General features: G+C 41.8%; 1 protein-coding gene across 1 annotated transcript in view; it reads left to right on the top strand.

Moving 5' to 3' along the window:
* The window catches only part of eipr1 (EARP complex and GARP complex interacting protein 1), an 81,453-nt gene that overhangs the window by 21,059 nt on the left and 38,082 nt on the right, over positions 1-22,312 (top strand). The window contains exon 5 of the mRNA XM_084044946.1: positions 18,520-18,619. Coding sequence (XP_083901072.1) covers positions 18,520-18,619 — 100 coding nt within the window. The remainder of the gene's footprint in view (positions 1-18,519; positions 18,620-22,312) is intronic.

Below are 22,312 nucleotides of genomic sequence, written 5' to 3'. Positions count from 1 at the left end.
ACCCCTTAGTCGTTCTAACATCACAGTAAACCCACGGCTTCGCATGAGTTATTGATTTTTCTAAAATGCTCATCACATGGCAACAGGAAAATCATAGACTTCTCCCAATTAAAATGTTACTTAATAACCGCTTCAATACAAGAATAATTTCCACAAGAAAGTGGTTTTCTCGACTCCCTCTACAAACAAGGACGTTGCTGTGCAAATGCATTGAAGGTATTTGGCTTGTTTTAAAGTGATTTGTAAAACTTTTTGCATAAACATCGGAAAAACAGGCTGTTGGTGCATGTGATATTTACCTTTTGTAAATGATTGAATCATTTACAGAGGGACTCAGCCAATCAGAATCCAGGACTGTCTGGAACTATCTGTTTTTGGAATAATTCCTTAAATATAGTCTTTGTAGCTGTAGTGTATAATGTAAGGATCAACTTAACAACTTAAACCTCCAGTATCTGAATTCTGGGGGAAGTCTTAGCAGAAAATAGGAGATCTGCAAGCTCAGAATCATCCTTCTAATGTGTGAGTGTGAGTGGGGCCGTGTTTTTTCAATAACATTTCTCATTTATTTTTGATAATTTGTTTGGAAAATTAAAAGAAATAAAGAAAAATAAATGAAAAGTAATAGAACCAAGATGACTCCAACAATGTTTGAAAGTGAAATATCCCTTTAACATCCTGAGTGTTAATTTATCAATATGTACTCTCTTAGAGTAACACTCAGGATTCTCATTATTTTAATCTGTGCACCCGCCGCCTTCTGTTGAATTCCACTCACTGGTATGCATGTCTTTGGGAAATGTTATACGGCAGGACCGCTATTATTAGACGGGTGGTACTTCAGCCCTGGTCTTTGGTCAGCTTATTATCTCCTCTCCTCTGCTCTCCTACAGTTTACCATTTACAATGTACTGTAGGGTAGGGTTGTAGGCATTTAGCAGACACTCTCTATCCAGAGTGACAGCAAGCAAGGTAAACGCACGCATCAAATGCATAGAGACAGTGATACAAGAACCTAGCATCACTCTAAACCGTATCATATCAAAAAATAAATAATCTGTATGTATTGAAACTATACAAACTAGGCTATAGGATGTCCAAATAAAATTCTATTCAAATGAGTGGTTCCCAAACTTTTTCAGGTCAAGGACCCCCAAAATGATATGTATTTGGCCGTGGACCCCCATTTCAATTATGTTGTTCCAGGGACCCCCAGAAGCAAAGATTTGAGTTACAAATGTTCGCTTTGAAAAAAATATATTCAAAGAATTTTCACGATTTTTCAAAAATAGCAGATATACAAGCTTATTATATCTGCTATTTTTCAATAGCCAAAGTATAAAATATGGATAAAGGGGTTAAAATGATTGTGACACTTTATTAACACATTTTGCTGGGGACCCCCTGGTACCACCCCAAGGACCCCTGGGGGTCCCCGGACCCCACTTTGAGAACCAATGATCTAAATGACATTTGAACATTTGCATAAGACTGCGTGGTCTCCTCTCCTTTCCTCTCCTCTCCTCTCATCTCCTCACGCACATCTATCACTCACTTCTCACCCTGTTATTGCCTCATCACTTCATCTCTCTCTCTCTCTCTCTCTCTCTCTCCCCATCTTTTGCTTATCTCACTCTGCCACCTTACCATCTCTCCCTGTCTGTCTGTGTGTCTGTCCCTCTCCCGTACTCCTCCCATGCTCCGTATGAATGTTGTTTTTTTCTCCGCCCGAGCCTTATATTGACTGACCCACATACTGTATGCCAGATTGTAGTCACAGTCTAAGCCCTTTGTCTTATATACCCACGGCTGGCTGCCGTGCACAATGCTTGGCCATAACTCACTGCCTATGGGAGTGGAAATCAATGGTCATTCCCCCTTTTTAGTCCACTGTTTATCGGCTGTCTCATGATTGCTATCATTTTTAGAGCCACAGGTCTTTTTAGTGTGATGCATATATGAGAGAGAGAGAGAGAGAACGAGAGAGAAGAAACAGTTGTTGGTTTGGAGTCGTTATGCATCGAGGCTTTTAAGTCCTTGTTTAAGACTCACTTTTTCGACTTGGCTTTTAATCACAGCCGAGCTTAATTTTAATGTGATCACATCCTGTTTGATTGTTTCTTTGATTGTATTTGATTGTATTGTTTGGTTGAATTGTTTTTTTGACCTGTGCAGCACTTTGGTCGACTACGGTTGTTTTTAAGTGTGCTATATAAATACGGTTTGATTCCATTTGATGCCTAAAGAGAGAATGAGAGGAAAGCTGTGTGCATATTTGTGTGTGTGCGTGTGTGTGTGTGTGTGTGTGTGTGGGGCAGAGCATGTGAGCGGAGCGCGAGCGGAGCGGAGCGCGAGCGGAGCGGAGCGCGAGCGGAGCGACGCGATTTTGACGTGAGCGCGGAGCTGGTTATAAAAAGGTTGGAGCGCACCGAATGTTTGAGCATGCCCGATCGCACGGACTCAGAGACACACAGACATCCGCAGTGCACAGCGCACCGAGATGTCATTAGAATTTCTACTTTCTTTTTCTTTTCTTTTCTTTACTGTTGAGCGACCCGGTTTGAGCGGAGCGTGGAGCGAGATTTGCGCAAATCAACGTGAGCGAGGAGCGACGGGGAGCGGAGCGTGGGGGGGGTTTAACATGAGCGAATAGCGAGCGGCATTTCAGCCCCCTGGAGCGCGGAGCGGCATTTTCTCCGCTCCGCTCACATGCTCTGGTGTGGGGAGGGGCTTTCTTGTGTGTGTATGTTTGGGCGCTCTTTGTTGTGTGTGTGTGCGTTTGTGGGTTTGGGAGCTCTTAGGTGTGTGCGCATGTGTGTGTGTGTGTATGTGTGTGTGTGCATGCGTACGTACGTACGTGCGTGTTTGTGTGTGTTTGGACACTCACGTGTGTGTGTGTGTGTGCGCGCGCGTGTGTGTGTGTGTGTGTGTGTGTGTGTGTGTGTGTGTGTGTGTGTTTGTGTGTGTGTGTGTGTGTGTGTGTGTGTGTGTCCAGAGAGCAGGTCGGGCAGGGCTGGGGGGTAAAGATTGATGGCTCTGGGCTCCACCATCCTAACACCCTGCTCACTCTAACCCCCTCAAGGGCACCACTCTGTGTGTGTGTGTGTGTGTGTGTGTGTGTGTGTGTGTGTGTGTGTGTGTGTGTGTGTGTGTGTGTGTGTGTGTGTGTGCGCGCGCGCGCAGCCTGCAGACCATGCTTTGTACTATTGGCTTCCCTAGATGGATGGCTTTGGTCTGCTGCCCACCTCCTCCATCTCTCCATCACACACACACACACACACACACACACACACACACACACACACACACACACACACACACACACACACACACACAGGCTTCCCCCTGCTTTCTCTGACAACACTGGCACCCAGCATTGCACCAGCAGGTGTGTGTGTGTGTGTGCGTGCGACTGCGCGTGTATGCGGGTCATCATGAAAAGGAAAGTGTAAAGTGATCAGAGAGGAGGGAGAGCGTGCGTGTGTGTGTGTGTGTGTGTGTGTGTGTGTGTGATTGTGTCTGTGAGTTTGTACGGATACATGTGTTTATGACTGAACATCCACACGTGTGTGTTTGTGTGTATTATTTTTACTTCACTAGAGTATTTCCAATTTTCTGTACTTTTACTTCTACTCCATCACATCTCAGAGGCAAATATTGCACTTTTACTCCTCTACAATTATTTGGAAACTTTAGTCACTAGTTACTTTGTAGATTTTGATTATTATTACGAAACATACATTAACCACTTCAGCCCTATATACATTTCAGCCATTTGAAAATAGCCGAGCTACAAGCTCACAATGCGTCGTGACGCATTGTGAGCTTGTAGATCGTCTATTTTCAAATGATTATTATACATTTTATACAGTTGAAAACTTGTGAAACGGGACATTCTGCATAATGAGTGCTTTTTACTTTCGGTACATTTTGATAGCAGTACTTTTGTTCTTTTACTCGAGTACATGTTTCATTCCGGACTATCACTTGTAACAGAGTTTTTCTACCTTGTAGTATTGATACTTTTACTCAAGTAAAAAATGAGAGTACTTTTTCCACCACTGGGATTCACACTGTTGTTTGAGCCAAATCTGTGTTGAACGTGATTTGTCGAGCTCCCTCCTTATTTTGTTGTGCAGCGATGTCACACCCCGGAAAAAAAGCAGATCTACAAGCTCACAACACGGTGCGAGCTTGTAGTTCTGGTATTTTTCGGCTTTTTTGGGTGGCCTATTTTCAATGCTGTCATAAAATGTTGATGTCCTTGCAAGTATGGTAATACAAACCTGTGTGTGTGTGTGTGTGTGTGTGTGTGTGTGTGTGTGTGTGTGTGTTTATCCCTCCACCCTCCCTCCAGTACATAAAAGCACCACTCAAATCCCCTCATTGTTTGGGTGGGCAAACATTTGAGCTGCTGCTCCGTTGTGAGTCGTGCCTCGAATGGAAATGTCCACAACAAAAAGACTAAACAACACATAAACAAAGCTCTGAAAAATACTGTGTGTGTGTGTGTGTGTGTGTGTGTGTGTGTGTGTGTGTGTGTGTGTGTGTGTGTGTGTGTGTGTGTGTGTGTGTGTGTGTGTGTGTGTGTGTGTGTGTGTGTGTGTGTGTGTGTGTGTGCGCGCCACGACCGTGGTTTGTTGATGTTTTTGTTGTTGTTGCTTTTTTCCTCTCTCTTTTTTTATACGCTTAGTTTCGATTGGGCGCCGCGCCAGCTGAGCGAATCGATTCCCATCGAGCTATTTCGGCCAATCAGAGTGCTAGGAGAGAACGGTAAATTGCAATAGGCAACAGGGTTGATATTTTTCTCTCCCAAAAGTGTGGTGTGACGACAATGGGGTTGCTTGTGTGTGTGTGTAGGTGTGTGTGTAGGTGTGTGTGCGTACACACTCGCGTGTATTTATTTATGTGCATTGTGTGCCCGACTGTTTGCCTTTCTGTGAGCATGTGAGTGCACATTATGTCTTTTTTACTTTACCTTCATTCAATAATGTGTGTGTGTTGTGTATGTGTGTGCACGTGCGTGCCTGTCTGTGTGCACAAAAGTGCATATGAGCCTATATCAGAGTGCAATTTTCACTGTGTGCGTCCATAGGCCCGATCAATAGGATGCCAGTGGTGGGCCATCATGTAGACAATCAGACCTTTGTGTGTGTGTGTGGGGGGGGGGGGGACATGCACGTGTGCGTCAGTCGATAGCCAAGGCCTCTGAGAGCCCTCCCCACCAAACACCTCATAGATTGGACACATTAACACACTCTGCATGGGTGAAACCGGCCTCTCCATGCAGGCATACACGCAAGCACGCACGCACGCACGCACGCACGCACGCACGCACGCACGCAGACACACATGCATGAGCAGAAGTAAAGAATACATACAGTACACACACACATATTATTTTGTCTGTCTTCTATTATCATTTGATATTAATATATAAACCACTTTCTAATCACTATGGGCATGTTATTATAGATGAAAATTGTCAAAAACGTCAAAGAAAAAAGTTTTTTTTTTGGGAAAATAGCTTTTAGATTTTCTATTTTCGCAGTGTTACACCATTGTATTGCAAGTAGCCTTGGGAACCAATTGTATGCTGAAGTATAAAACAGGGTTTAAATGGTTAATAAAGTTTTTTTTTGTGAAGTATAAAACAGGGTGCGCGCGCACACACACACACACACACACACACACACACACACACACACACACACACACACACACACATTGTGTATTACTATACTTGTGAGGACATCAACATTTTAAGACAGTGATTTTATGAATGTCATTTAAAAAATATATAATTTTTAACCATAAGCCTGAAGCCGAAAGCAACTAGGTGTAAATCAGGTATAACTCTCTCTAATCCCTTAACCAAATTTCTAAATGCCTATAATCCTTAGAAACCTTTTTCTTAAACATGAAACAACAATTCTTCTTCTTAGCACCAGGAAAATGCTCCTCACAATGTCGTTTGCGCGCGTTTGCACGCGCATGTGCATATCTTAACTTTTCCGCACAAACACGCGCATTTACAGCGCACACGCGGGCTATGAGCACACGGGACTCAAGTCATCGAGATGCAAAGCACATAGGAAGGCCAGCAGTCTGATGAGAGAGAGAGTGTGTGTGAGAGAGTGAGAGTCTCTCCCACACCGAGATATATAGGCCTGTAAAAACCTCCACACCTCTCCCAGACAATATTTACATACAGCTCCAGTAGCTGCTATGCTAGCTTGTTGTGCAGCTCAAGGTCAAATGCACATAAGTTATACCGTCGCCGTCGGGCAGAAACCTCTCATCTTCATATTTCCGTTAAATTAACGCCCTACTTGATCACACTGCAGTAGATCATACTGCACTGCAGTGAGTAGCAGATCTACAAGCTCGAAACGCGGCGCGAAGCGACGCGTTTCGAGCTTGTAGATCTGCTACTTTTGTAGTTTTTGAATTATCCTGGAAAGTCACAGTTTTGGACATATGAGGTTTCCACCCCGACAGAGACTATATATATTCTGTAATAAGCGAGAGGCGAGGCCATAAAAAAAGACACCTCTCTCTTTCTTTCTCTCTCTCTCTCGCTCTATTTCAACCTCTCTTGCTCTTTCTCTCTTTCTGTCATTATGTCTTTTTCTCTTCTCTCTCTCTCTCTCTCTCTCTCTCTTTCTCCCTCGCTCGATAGCCTGAATTAATTGACACTATTGGGAAGCACGTACAGTAGGGTGTAAAGCTGAACCTGGTGAATATACTGTAATTGGTCCTGGGTTTTGTTGGGTCTGGAGTGTGTGTGTGTGTGTGTGTGTGTGTGTGTGTGTGTGTGTTGTGAGTTTTTGACCGCCAAATGTCCCCACAAGTATATATTACAATTATCGATATTGACATTGTTTTATGCAAAAAAAAGACAAGAAAAGGGCTGTAGGGTTAGTGTTAAAAAATGTAATTAAAATAAAAAAAAGGTTAACAGAAATTGCATTTACAAAATTACCTAAAACGTGGATGTCCTCACAAGTATAGTAATACAAATGTGTGCGTGTGTGTGTGTGTGTGTGTGTGTGTGTGTGTGTGTGTGTGTGTGTGTGTGTGTGTGTGTGTGTGTGTGTGTGTGTGTGTGTGTGTGTGTGTGTGTGTGTGTGTGTGTGTGTGTGTGTGTGTGTGTGTGTGTGTGTGTGTGTCTCCCTGTCCTAAGTCCACGACCCCCACCCACCTCAAGGGGGCAGTAAAAGCTATTGATTTACAGCCTTTATATTATTTACTCCCTCAACCCCTTGTCCAGGTGTCTTCAACAAGGGGTCCGGGACCCCTAAGTTGTCCTCGGAGTTACTCAGAGTTACATTAACTTAACCACCCAGACTCCCTAATCTGTGGGGAACATTAGCAGAAAATAGCTGATCTACAAGCTTGTGAGCTTGTAGATCAGCTATTTTCGGCAAAGAGGTTTGGTGTAAAGTGAAAAAAGAGCAGACCAAGTACAGAGCCAATGGTCAAGTTTACTAAGCATGGAGGGTTTTAAGTGGTTAAATGTATGAAAATACACATTGTCATGAATCCAACACATTATTAGAAAAGATAATGTGTAAACACAACACATGAACAGAAACAATATGATTTTGGCACCTATGCTCAGTGAAGCCTGACAGCACGTTGCGGGTTCGAGTCCATTTGCTGCATGTCACTCCACATCTCTCTCTCTCTCTCTCCCCGTTTCCTGTCAGCCTACTGTCCTGTCAATAAAGGCTTAAAACAAATCTTTAAAAAAATCAATGAAACTATGAGTCTATGAAAAAGCTCAATCCGCAACACAATTTTATAAACAATATGTACTGTAGTGCGGGTCCCTGCTTCATCTCTCTCACAGCTAAGGGGTCCGTTGAAGACCCCTGCCCTAGTCCAGGGGTAGGCAACCTTTTCAGCCCATGAGATCTAGTCGTCAAGGCTGGCGAGCTCTACCAGCACCAAACAGTGTTCAAACCAGCATCACTTGCACATCCTAATATAGGAGCTTATTAGAATAATGCAAACATACGGTATGTAGAACAAGTCCACAATTGAATAGTAATCAAACCAAGATGCAATAAGTCAATAGTTTGTTATGTATAACAAGGCTTTCTGAGGAGAAATGTCAAATGCTAATCAATAAATAACAAATTTCTTCTTTTTCTTGGAGGGATGAATGATTTTATTTGAACACAAGTGAACATCGTGTATATACGATTGTTATCTTAATGGCATCAATCCAATGCAAAAAGAGCGATAGAATGCAATGCATAGATGTTGGTAGCAGCATAGGTATTACAAGTTCTACCGATATATAACTTATAGAACTTGATTTCATATACAAATCCCATTTCTGGCGACTTGGTAATGAAGACAGTTTCTCAATATAGGTTTATTAACACAACACCACATAATAAATGTGTTGCGCTGCTGTAATCCCAGGAGGCATTACTGGACTCCAAAATGAAGCCCCCCCCAAAAAATCTGTCCTGCAGGTATAGCATGAAATCCAATTTCACGTCTGTTGGTGTCTATTGCAGCAACACAAAACTGTCTTCTGTGGTGTCTCGCCCTTTAGTGTGAGAGGTGGCACTGGGAAACTAGCTGCCAATCCATTAAAGTCTGGGCGTAATCCGTCACTGTTGATCGGTAATTTGACTTGAAAAGCCTTCGTAAAGTAAACAGACTGGCACACACAACCTTCATGGCAGCATCCGTCACATCCTTCATATTCAGTATTTTTCCTGCACAGTGCTTTGCTGGTGAATAATGTCAGCGGAGAAACAGGGGGCACTTAAAACCCCAGCCTCCGTATTGTGGGGAAAGCTTTCACTGAAAATAGCAGATCTGAGCTTGTATATCTGCTATTTATGAATAGCCAAAGTGTAAAATAATGCTTTTTAGCTCAAATCAAAAAGTGACACAGATGCAGAGTAAATACAAAATAATCCAGCCACCTTTCAACTTGTCACAGAATATTTAGTCTGATGGAGCCCCCGACCGTTGGAAAATACGGAGGGTTTCACCGTGCTTCTGCGAAGAAAAGAAAATGTCATCGCTACTCCCCGTTCGCTTGTTATAGGCCGTTGAATATAGCTTGTCTCGTCAAAAATGCAGAGTAAAACCAGGGAGGCGAGATACAGGCATTTTTTCTAAATCGATTAACAAGGAAGTGAAAGAAGGAGGAAATCTTTCGATCACGTGATCTCCTATATCTGTGTGTCTGAGGATTAAATGGTTCCCTTCCTTCACCATCCGCTGTACAGTTGTTGAAGACGAGAACAAAGTACTGTACATTTTCCATTCCATTCCCATTTGTCGTGGACATCGTATGTGTTTTGACTAGTTGGTGTCTCTTCCCAAACTAGTTTTTCAACACATTTTCAACGTCATGTTTACCAGTATTTTCTTGCCCGGTCTCGTTACCTTGTGGTTTATAAGTACTGTAGTAGTAGCCTACAGTACTAAACAGGTATCGCACCGCGGCCATTGATATGCTGACAAGGCCATTCCTATGCTAATTGGCACTGCGCCGCTCCCCCTAATTGGATTTGTTGGGGTTCACAATTCAAACCAGCAAGCCCTGAGTGTGATTGGACTGCGGATGATATGAATGGATGTTTTCGTCTGAGTTTTCAAATTGTTTCGCTATCGACCCAGAGAGCCCCTTAGGAATAGACCGGTCGATCTTAAAGACATGGTTGCCCACCCCTGCCTCAGTCTAATAAGAATATGTGAGAAAGTTGGATAAAAGGCAAACTTACTTTTCTCTTTTAATTTCCTTTATCTGGTGGGAACACTCTCCCTTTTAAGCGGACATCCACTCTCTCTCTCTCACGCACGCACGCACGCACGCACGCACGCACGCACGCACGCACGCACGCACGCACGCACGCACGCACGCACGCACACACACACACACACACACACGCACGCGCACACACACAGCCGAGGCTTTACGTTGACAAATGAGTCCAAGTGAAATGGTGTTGTCTTAATTGATAGCTCCCGCTAAACTAATGGCGTGGCCGTTTCCAGAACTCCAGCAAACATTCAGGTTTGTGACTCTCCTCTAGAGGGCAGAGTCCTGCAGCTGAACGCGAGTCTCAGGTAATCAATGGCAGTGGTTCTCAAACTTTTTTGTGGCAAGGACCCCAAATTTGATACTGCGTATATTTGGCCGCGGACCCCCATCTGAAAATGTTTTGTGCCAGGGACCCCCAGAAGATCAAACATTTTAGATATTTTTCAAATATTTTCAAAATAGCCGATGTACAAGCTCATATTGCTGCACAAAGTGACCCCCTGGTACCCCCCTCCGAGGACCCCTCGGGGGTCCCCGCACCCCACTTTGAGAACCACTGGTCTATGGACCATTATGCACATGGTGGCCATCTTCGGGTGGAGTTCGCCGAGAGTCCCACTTTTCTGGGTCTTTTGCCTAGGAATGCGCGTGAGGTTAGGTTTAGGCAAAGTTTCTGTGAGGTTATGGATCGTGTTACGGTTAGGTTTAGACATAGGTTTTGTGAGGTTATGGATCGTGTTACGGTTAGGTTTAGGCATAGGTTTTGTGAGGTTATGGTTCGTGTTACGGTTAGGTTTAGGAATAGGTTTTGTGAGGTTATGGATCGTGTTACGGTTAGGTTTAGGCATAGGTTTTGTGAGGTTATGGTTCGTGTTACGGTTAGGTTTAGGAATAGGTTTTGTGAGGTTATGGATCGTGTTACGGTTAGGTTTAGGAATAGGTTTTGTGAGGTTATGGATCGTGTTACGGTTAGGTTTAGGCATAGGTTTTGTGAGGTTATGGTTCGTGTTACGGTTAGGTTTAGGAATAGGTTTTGTGAGGTTATGGTTCGTGTTACGGTTAGGTTTAGGAATAGGTTTTGTGAGGTTATGGTTCGTGTTACAGTTAGGTTTAGGAATAGGTTTTGTGAGGTTATGGTTCGTGTTACAGTTAGGTTTAGGCATAGGTTTTGTGAGGTTATGGATCGTGTTACGGTTAGGTTTAGGCATAGGTTTTGTGAGGTTATTGTTCGTGTTACGGTTAGGTTTAGGCATAGGTTCTGTGAGGTTATGCTTAGGGATAGGCATACTGTATTAGGGCCGGTCCCTGGGCGAAACACCCTGAAAAGAGTCCTGGGATTTCCCACCCCTCTAATATATATGACGTACTGTAAGAACAAAATGGCCGCCGTGTGAATATGGTCAATTTGAAGCTTACATTTACAAGCTTACAACAATTTACAAGCACAACCTGTATGTTTTTTTTTTGTTTTTTTTACTTAATTATTATTAGTAAAATCTTCAGTGTTCATTTATCCATTTGTATCTCTGAGTGTGTACAAATGTAACCACAGGCTACATTTGTACGAGTCCTGACGTCACTCCCACTACCCCTGGGTCACAGCGTTATTTTTTGTCTTGGAATCCCCATACTGTAGGTAAATCGTAGATCGCGTCATCTAAGAACTGTGTTCCAAAAATAAACAAACCACCCTGGATTTTGTCAGGTATGCCACTTGTTACATTTAATAACGTCTGTGTGTGAGAAAAAAAAAGTAATCGTACTCTTTGGATACATTTTTACTTTTCCACCGTCAGTTGATGCTTTATATCCATACGAGTAAAAACGCCGGAGTGATTTGTTTATTTCTGGAACACAAGCAAGCTTCCCCTATGGGAATTCCAATACAAAAATATAGCTGCAAGCAGCGATAATATGGGGCCAGGAGAGAGAAAGAGAAATGATAATTTCTTTAACAGGTCAGTTCATGAAAGTCCTTGCGGTCTTGTTTCCAATGAGTGCCTGTGAGCAATTAGGGGTTAAGAGTCTTGCTCAGGGACAAATTTCATTTCATCGACACATTTGTTGACCTGGCCTGGAATCGTACCTGGGGCAACCAGAGTCTCTGGCTCCCTAGGCGGGCTCACTAACCACTCAGCTATGGCCACCCCTCAGAGAGAGAGAGAGAGAGAGAGAGAGAGAGAGAGAGAGAGAGAGAGAGAGAGAGAGAGAGAGAGAGAGAGAGAGAGAGAGAGAGAGAGAGAGAGAGAGAGAGAGAGAGAGAGAGAGAGAGAGAGAGAGAGAGAGAGAGAGAGAGAGAGAGAGAGAGAGAGAGAGAGAGAGAGAGAGAGAGAGAGAGAGAGAGAGAGAGAGATAGAGAGAGAGAGAGAGAGAGAGATAGAGAGATAGAGATAGATAGATAGATAGATAGATAGATAGATAGATAGATAGATAGATAGATAGATAGATAGATAGATACGGAATAGATTGAAGAGACATAGAGAGACAAATGGAATAGATTGAAGAGACAGAGAAAGAGACATGGAAACGGAATAGATTGAAGAGAAAGACATGGAAATGGAATAGATTGAAGAGAGAGAGAGAGCGCCATGGAAACGGAATAGATTGAGTCATGTTTTTTGCATTTCAACTTAAATGAGTCTGCATCAAGTGAGGCTTGAACCGGCAACCTTACGGTCATGAAGCACTCTTAGGTAGCTGCAACACTACCTATAGTGCTATATCTTTGTCCAGGCTGATATTGTCTGTTGAGGATCACAAACTCTTGCCTTCTGTCATGACCCAAGCCCCTGTTTCACTAACACTAAGATCACTCGTTCACAAACCATTTACCAATGAAGAAATTGTACATCTCCTCAGAACCAAAATTAGTGAAAGTAGCCGATCTACAAGCTCACAAACCATTAAAAGTTGTCAGATTGTACATTGGCTATTTTCACAATGAAGTATGTTATACATTGAAAAAACATACTCTCATTGCTATCTGAAAAGTTGTGAGATTGTAGATCAGCTGTATGTAAAAAACACTCAATTAAGTATTTCATGTTATCTTTAACAATTGCAGATGTATTCATTGATAGTCATGTTGTGTGAAATGCAACTTAGATGAAGTCTGCACCAAGTGAGGCTTGAACTGGTGACCTTCAGGTTGTGGGGCACACATTTAAGCGAGAAGCCACCAACAGACAAGAACCTGTGAAAGGAGATCACAATGATGATACAGTTTCACGCAAATAGCTGAAAAATCCTGGGTTTAAGTGTTTTTCAAACTGCTCAAGATTGCGGACAATCTAAGGGCGGTGCTTACTGGTCAACGTGATAGATGTGTTCCTCATTAGTCAAGGCACATGTGTAAGCAGGTCTAATGGCTGTCGGCCAAACGAGGCATGACTTTTGCCTGTTTAAAGTTTCAATTTTCAAAAAATTGCTATAGCGGCCCCGTTTGACCAATTGGAGTAAGATTGGTTTCAGTGATATTTGGAATGGCCCTTTACATTTCTGCAAAGTTTCAAAGAATGGTAAGTCTGCATGTATGTGTTAGGGGCAGATGAATAATTGTCATAAAACTGCAATATTCATTGGCTCATTAAAGCTTCATTTTTTCACTTATGGAAGATATTTTGCAAACGTTTTTTGGTATAGGTCCAAAGTTCATGTGTAAAAAGTTTCGTGCAGATTACTCAAAAATCCCAGGAGGAGATAGGTTTTAACTGTTTTTCATATAATTCCAAATGGTGGGAGATCTAAAGGTCAGAGGTCAAAAGTCAGAGTGTGAAAGTTGTTCAGCATGAGGAGACGCATGTGTGCATCGAAGTTTCATGGCTGTAGGTCAAACACGGCATGAGTTGTACCTGTTCAAAGTTGGCATTTTTCAATTGAGTGCTATAGCGCCACCTTTTGACGAAAGATTGTGAGAATTATTTCTTGATCGTTTTTCATGACCATCTATCATATGGCCGAGTTTCATAAAAAGCGACTGCACGGTTCAGCCAGAACTGCCAAAAGTGGCAGAAGAAGAAACGGAATAATGCGAATAACAATATGGGTCCATGCTGGAAGCCTGGCCCCATAAAAACAACGCTTTGACTCAGGGGGATCAGCTCCCTCTAGCGGTAGAGTGATGTCAGACTTCGGTGCTCTATTAACGCTAAGAATTTAACTTTTTATTTAGAGGAATACACTGTACCTGTATTTCTTCACTGGTTTGTAGCTGGGCCTGAGAGTGACTTTGGAGGACATTTCTGGAGACCCCAGACGTTACGTTTGTCCTGTTTGCCACCACAGCAGCGCTCGATCCAGAAAAGTCCACCAAAAAGACGGATGGATAGTTTTGTGACATAGCAGAGGAAGAATCACATTTTTAAAAAAGTGTTACTTCCCACCTCAGACCACTCTGCTCAGTGCTCATTATATATTGGGCCTATTCATAGCCTAGGCTGAGAAGAAAAACACATTTTAACAGTGTGTGTGTAAAAGAACGGGGGAGTTTTTAAGCGAAACACTGTGGGGAGTACAACCCGACCCCAACCTGTCAGGAAATAGTCTGGCTCCTCACAGAAGCAAAAACACACTAAAGTGAAGATATTGTATATCGTCTCTCAGGTGGAAACCTCATATGTCCAAAACTGTGGACTTTTCAGGATTCAAATTCAAAAACAGCAAAAGTAGCAGATCTACAAGCTCAAAACGCGGCGTTTTGAGCTTGTAGATCTGCTACTTTTGCCGTTTTTGTGTGACACTGTAGTGTGATCAAGTAGGGCATTAATTTACGGGGGAAAAAAACACAAAAAGTTAGAATATGGAGATAGGAGGTTTCTGCCCGACAACAGCGGTATATTTGTTCCTTCGGCAGCGGCTGGGTAAACCTTTAACCCCCAACTTTGTCTGAGGATTAGCAGATTCAAGACGGTTTAGTTGTCACTCACTCACTCACTCATACAAGTACACAAGCAGTGAAATGTTGGTGTGGCATGTGCCACAGACTGTGCTAACTATCAGTGGTGGAAGAAGTACTCAGATATTTTACTAAAAGTAGCAATACCACAATATAAAAATACTCTGTTGCAAGTAAAAGGCCTGTGTTCAAAATGTTACTTGAGTAAAAGTACAAAAGTATTGGCATCAAAATATACTTAAAGTAAAAGTACAAAAATGGCTAATGTTCCCCCCAGAATATTTGGGGTGCGAAAATAGCAGATCTACAAGCTCATAATGTCGCGATGCAACGCATTGTGAGCTTGTAGATCGGTTCTTTTTAAATAGCCTATGTATAAAATAGGGCTGAAGTGGTTAATGTATGTTTTATAGTATAATCATTTATATCTGCTAAGTACTGTAACTATTAACTAAAGTTTTCAAATAATTGTTGTGGGATGTAGTGGAGTAGAAATAAAAGTATTGAACATTGGAAATACTCTAGTAAAGTAAAAAATACCTCAACATTGTACTTAAGTACAGTACTTAAATGTAAATGTACTTGTTACTTTACACCACTGCTAACTATAACAATAATACTGTATAACAACAAGATAATAGTAGTGGATATCATAAAAGAAATGCTGTATATTACACATTTAGGGAAGACATGTAAGGGTAAAAAAAAACTTGTAGCAGCAATGGGGTTTAAGAAAAGAGGTAAAATCCTTTTTTAGCAGAAATGAGGGGTCTACAGAAAATGAAGTGGGAATAATAGCAGCCGGATGTGTAGAACATGCAGTAAAAAGTACATCCATAGTACAAGTACAATTATGTGCAAAGTACAATATGTGCAGGGGCTTTTGTCCCCAAAACAGCAGGAGAATAAAGACCACTTGTGAGCTTGTAGATCATTTCTGATACTTTTGCACAACACTGTCATTCGATAAAGTATAACCGTAAAATCGGGCGTTCATTTATGGAAGAAAAAAAACAAACAAACAAAACACAAGTGGATGTGGGACTTAACTATTAAGACCGGGAATGTATCTGTGTCATTTTTAGATTTGAGCTAAAAAGCATTATTTTACACTTTGGCTATTCACAAATAGCAGATCTACAAGCTCGTAGCGTGGCACCTGAAAATGTGTGCACATTTTCATTTGTAACTCAAATCTTTGCTTCTGGGGGTCCCTGGAAAAAAATATTTTGAGGTGGGGGTCCGTAGCCAAATACATATACATTTTGGGGTCCTTGACATGAAAAAGTTTGAGAACCACTGATAGTAGTAACATATGTTTAAAAAAAAAAACTGTTAGGATTTAGAAGGCATTTGTAGAATCGGAACCTCAGGCCTTAATGGGTTAATGTGATCAGCCTATGACATCAGTAATCTATTGAGTCAGTCAGGTTTGACATATCTATGACGTATGACAGACATCTGGGTCACAACTCTATTGACTTCCTTCTTAAAATTAAAGTTTAATATATATTTTTTAAGTATAAAATATATTTGCCCACTGGCAGAGTGCACAATAAATTTGCCACTTATTGGTCCAGTAGTTTGCAAGGTTAGCTACAGACAGTCAGATCACAGTCTCACACACACACACACACACACACACACACACACACACACACACACACACACACACACACACACACACACACACACACCAACACAGACCCTGAACAGTAAAAATAGGAGGTACAAGTTTTCTGCCTGACAGCAGTTATACGCTTGTCATGCAAAACTGTTCCCTTTTCCTTGCTTCATCAGATGAATCATCACTCATTTCACACAGAATGTCAAATGCCACTTAATACACATTTAGAGTTATGTACGTTGTCGTAAGAGGAGATTCTTTAACTTTTTTTTTACAATGGTGATTTTGTCACTGCAGTTATTTAGAGAGCCTGGTCCAATTTCATATAAATTGTTACACAAAAAAAATGCATTTCATATCCTCCTCCTGGGAATCTATCAAGGTTTTTAAAAGGTTATCCATAATTCTGACCGATTAGTCTCATAATTCAGAGTGAAAGTAGTCTACTACTTACCTGTACTGCATACAGGACAGTTGTTGACACATTTCTTTCTTCTACTCTACCAGGGGTCCTTAGAGGTGTTCCAGGGGGTCCCCAACAAAATGTGCAGCATCACAATCATTTTAACCACTTTATCTATATTTTATACGTTGGCTATTCAAAAATAGCAGCTATACAAGCTCGCAGCGCATCACGAATGAGCTTGTACATCTGCTATACTTATTTTTATTTTAAAATAATCTTTACAGTGTTTGAATTTTTTTTTATGACTCTTCTTTTCTTGGGGTCCCTGGCACAAAACATTTGCGGGCAAATATACAGTATATCAATCTGGGGGTCCTTGACATGAAAAAGTTTGAGAACCACTGATCTACACACAGTAGAATAATTAGTGTTAAAGCTCCTGTAAGTGATATTTTGTATTAAAAAGGTTTGTTAAGGTTAATGCTCTATATTCTTTCTGATAGTAATCCTTGCTATAAAGTTTGTTCACTAACATGGATGTATATGGGTATATATAAGTCTATGTATTAGGCCCTTTCTTGTTTTTGGTATTTTTTCCCCCTCAAGAAATGTACTTTATTAATTTGATTAAGGGACCATAATATCCATGGACGGCATCAGACTGATAATAATGTAACTTATAACTCACTTAACCATATTAATGCAGAGATCCAGAGAATTAGTTTTCTGCCCCACAGTAGTAAAGTTCAACAAAGCAGTAAATGAGAGAGAGAGTTTGTGTGTGTGCGTGCGTGCGTGCGTGCGTGCGTGCGTGCGTGCGTGCGTGCGTGCGTGCGTGCGTGCGTGCGCGTCCGTCCGTCCATAATTGAGAACAGATGGGTTGATTCTCATGAAACTTGAAAGATTCAAGGTTTGTAGGCATTGCATCTTGCTGGTACACAAGTCAAATTCTTTGGTTTTGGCCCTTCGTGCCGGTAAGAAAACCAAAACGAGGCAAACCTGGGGCTGACCCAAATAGATATTTATGTTTTTTCGGGGAAAGGTCAAGGTCACAGTGGAGAGATGTATTGATGTGATATGGTGCAAGCAGGGTTTACATCCAAGTTATTGAAGCTATGTCTTCAGTAAAGTTTGAATACTTAATTGTGGACAACCTAATTTCTGAAAATAAGTGAAATATGCAAAGAAAATAAAATTACGTTTTTTTTTAACATAACTATATGTTGATGTGTAACTGCATTTTAAAGATAGGTTAAGTGAAATGTTTTTGTTAAAATAAGTGTTAAATAGCTCTATATTCTGATAGTACTCTTGATATTGATAGTGTTTGTTCAGTAACAAGAGTCTCTCTGTCTCTTCAGCTCTTTATTAAACAGAAAATGCATTTTATGCAGATACAAATTGTAAGGAGAGAGAACTTTTTTTTAAACAAAAAATGTTTTGTTTTAACCAAAAATAGATCACTTACCCTACCTTTAACTACAACATATTATACCCTGCAAGTTGTTTGGGACTGCAGACCTACCTACATGTATAGTCTGGTATAGTTCAGTGTATTCTGGCAGTTATCTTGCTATTTTTACAAACCTGCTCCATTCCCTGATGGCTGATGTCTCTGGTGTATGTGCGTTTGCTTTTACTACAGCATGCATGCTTGGTTACTGTATGTATTATTATTGACTGTGTGTGTGTGTGTGTGTGTGTGTGTGTGTGTGTGTGTGTGTGTGTGTCTGTGTGTGTTTGTGTCTGTGTGTGTGTGTGTGTGTGTGTGTGTGTGTTTCGTCCTTTTACAGTGTGTTGTGGGAGCCCATGGGAGATGGCAAGCGTGTGATTTCATTGGCCGATAACCATGCTCTACTCTGGGACCTACAAGAGAGCTCCACCCAGGCCACGGTGAGGAAGATAAGACAGTGTTTCTCAAACTTTTTCATGTCAAGGACCCCAAATGTATTTATTTGGCCATGGACCCCCATCTGAATCTGAAGAAAAGAAAAGTTCTGAAATAGCAGATGTACACAGCTTCACTGTGAGCTTGTGTCTCTGCTATTTTTGAATAGCCAACGTATAAAATATGGTTATAGTGGTTCAAATAATTGTGACGCTGTATTATGGAACCCCACCCAAGGACCCCTGGGGTCCCCGGACCCAACTTTGAGAACCACTGAGATAAGATATACCTGTATTGCCCCGGGGGGAAATTCAGCTGTCATAGCAGCAACAACAGGTGTTAGTGATTGCCCTCCAAAGCCAAAGTGCTATAACCAAATAATTAAACTCATAAAAAGGTCTATAACCACTTGAACCCCAGTGTCCATATATTAGCCAAAAATAGCAGATCTACAAGCTACTGAGCTTGTAGATCGGCTGTTTTTGGTGAAGAGATTTGGTGTAGACGGGAAAAGTGGCCTACGTACATTGTGAATCGATTACAGGGGTTTAAGCGCTTTGGTCAAAGTATTTCAATTGGCCCGCCAAATGGATTATCGGCATATAAGTGTTCCTGCGTCTAATTGTATACAATCTGTTATGACTGAATACAAGTACAGTCCGTGTAGGTACACACACATACACGCGCACGCACGCACGCGCATACGCATACGCATACATTAGACACCCACCTGCTCTGAATTCTACACAGGCGAGACACGCACGCATGCAAACGTACACACTCGCCATATCATACAATAGCTAACTCATTATTTGATAACGACCATATCTTGGTCTTATCACACACACACACACACACACACACACACACACACACACACACACACACACACACACACATACATACACCCTCTGCGTCAATGTTAGTGAGCAGATACCACGATTCTCTGTTTCTCTCTCTCTCTTTCTTTCACACACACACACACACACACACACACACACACACACACACACACACACACACCACAGAAGATACCTGCACGACTCTGTCTGTTTCTCTCTGTTTCTCTCTCTCTCGCTCTCTCCCACACACACACGCACACACACACACACACACACACACACACACACGCACGCACTCGGCTACCGAGGCAGGTTGTGTGCTGTCCCTTCCTGTGAGCTGTCTCCAGTTAGTTTCATATCGCTGTGGCCTCGTCTCCCCTGCTGTGACAGTAATAGTCTTCTTTAATAACCGGGGGGGGGGGAAAAAGAACACAGTCATTCTCTCTACTTTCCCCTCAGTACACGCAGTAATATGTGCTGTACAGCCGTACTGTACCGTACTGCATGGTATGTTTCACGTCAAATGTGGGCGTTGAGCTCACAGCTCGCGCGCCATCGTGGAGGCGGAATAATAATAACTGTGTAGTGTGTACTGTAAATATGGGGGAAAACAAAGCCTGGTTAGTTTAATCGGCGCCGTCACGTGGAAACCTAGTACTGTATGTCCCATACCGTTTGTTATTGATTGAATACTTTATTAACAGCACTTGGTACAGTAAGACATTAAGGCTAAAAATATAACACAGAGAAAGTCCTGGGGACTCGATTCCAATGTGGTCCTCCTATGTATTCAATTCATCACCATAGCATAAAAGATTAACACAATAATTACCTCCCCTTTTGGTCACCGGATAAAAAAAAAAAGGCACATTTTGAAAGAAACAAGTGATTCAAATGTGTTAAGGGATGGTGTCAGGGATTTCCACATTTTGGTGGCAGAGCAGTAGAATGAGAACTTTCCCATGTTTGTTCTGAAATTGAGTGGTAGATCAGTGTTGTGGCTGTGGGTGTCACTCATGTGCACTTTGTAGAAGTAGTTAGACAGGTATGAGGGTACTGTCCCTCTGACTCTGAGTATCTTGAATACCAATCCCAGTGCTATTTGCTTTTATGTTTGTATTTATGAAAACGTTTAGCCGACCTACAAGCTCACAATCTCGATCTCTGAGTGAGTGAAGAAGTTCACTCAGTCTATCAATAAATAGTAGTAGTAACTATAGCCCCAGGGGGCTTGTCTCCATTGTGGTCGATAAATAAGTGAATATTTCCAAAATGTTTTATTTTCAAAATGTTTTAAAAATATTTAAAAACCACTTAAACCCTATGCATTACTTGAATTAGTCCCCCCAGGGCTCTGTACTAGGACACACTGATGTTTTCACTTTTCCACTAAATATCTATCAAAAATAGACAGATCTAACAAGGTCGGCTATTTTGAGATTGTAGACCGGCTATTTTTGCCGGTTGACCCCCCCCCCCCCTCCATGATAGGTACTGTATGTAAAAGGTTCAAGTGGTTAAAATGCCCACTACTGTACAGTATATACTGTACATATTTAAAGACTGAAGATAATGGTGTGTGGGGGGATGGACAGACAGACAGACAGACAGACGTACCTTTGTTAATCTTGAGGGAAATTCAGTTGTCTTGTCATAGCAGCATCGTACTGAGGATGAAACAAAGATGCAGGAGGGAACAGAGAAGTAGTAATGGGGTAAACATATCATATCGTTGCTGTCAGGTAGAAACCTGGTATCTCCATATTTCAACTTGCTATATTTTATTATTTTAATGAATGCCCTACTTCATCGTACAAGAGTGTTGAGATCTTTTAGATTGGCTATATTTCCTCTACTTTTACATTAAAATCATCAAACATCTTAAAATAATAATTAAAAAATGGACATACAAGGTTTCCACCTGACAGCAATGATAAGAAAGACAGTATAAAGACAGTATAAAGATGACTTAGCATCCAAACTGGCTGTGTGCGTGTGTGTGTGTGTGTGTGTGTTTGTGCATATTCGAGTAAGAATTAACAGGCCCCTACACATTCACTGTGAGTGTGTGTGTGTGTGTGTGTGTGTGTGTGTGTGTGTGTGTGTGTGTGTGTGTGTGTGTGTGTGTGTGTGTGTGTGTGTGTGTGTGTGTGTGTGTGTGTGTGTGTGTGTGTGTGTGTGTGGGGCACTGGGGGACACATTGATACTGACCCGTGGTGGACTATCACGCCTGTTACCATACTGAGAGCAACTACAGTACAACATGAAATGAGATTCTGAGCATGGCAGAGAGAAAGACAGAATACTGTACCTCTCACTGAATGGAGAGAGAGAATATCTCTCACTGAACGGATAGAGAGAGAGAGAGAGAGAATACCTCTCACTGAACGGATAGAGAGAAAGAGAGAATACCTCTCACTGAACGGATAGAGAGAAAGAGAGAATACCTCTCACTGAACGGATAGAGAGAAAGAGAGAATACCTCTCACTGAACGGATAGAGAGAGAGAGAGAGAATACCTCTCACTGAACGGATAGAGAGAAAGAGAGAATACCTCTCACTGAATGGAGAGGGAGAGAAAGAGAGAGAGAGAGAGAGAGAAAGAGAATACACCTCTGAATAGAGAGATAGAGTGAGAGAGAATCAGTGGTGGACAAAGTGTATACTCAAGTAAATACTCAAGTAGGTACAAATTAGGTACACTTTCAGAAAATCACAACGTTGTGAGCTTGTAGATCTACTATTTTCAAGGACTTTACCACTGCACCACCCGAGCGTCATTTTAAACATCTCTTAAGCCATTAAGAGTCAGTTGTATTTGTATTTTCATTTATCTTTTTCAAGAATATTCAAAAG

Source organism: Gymnoscopelus microlampas, assembly GCF_963454915.1.
Source record: "Gymnoscopelus microlampas genome assembly, chromosome: 20".
NCBI classification, from domain to species: Eukaryota; Metazoa; Chordata; class Actinopteri; order Myctophiformes; family Myctophidae; genus Gymnoscopelus; species Gymnoscopelus microlampas.
This window is presented reverse-complemented; position numbering and strand designations above follow the sequence as displayed.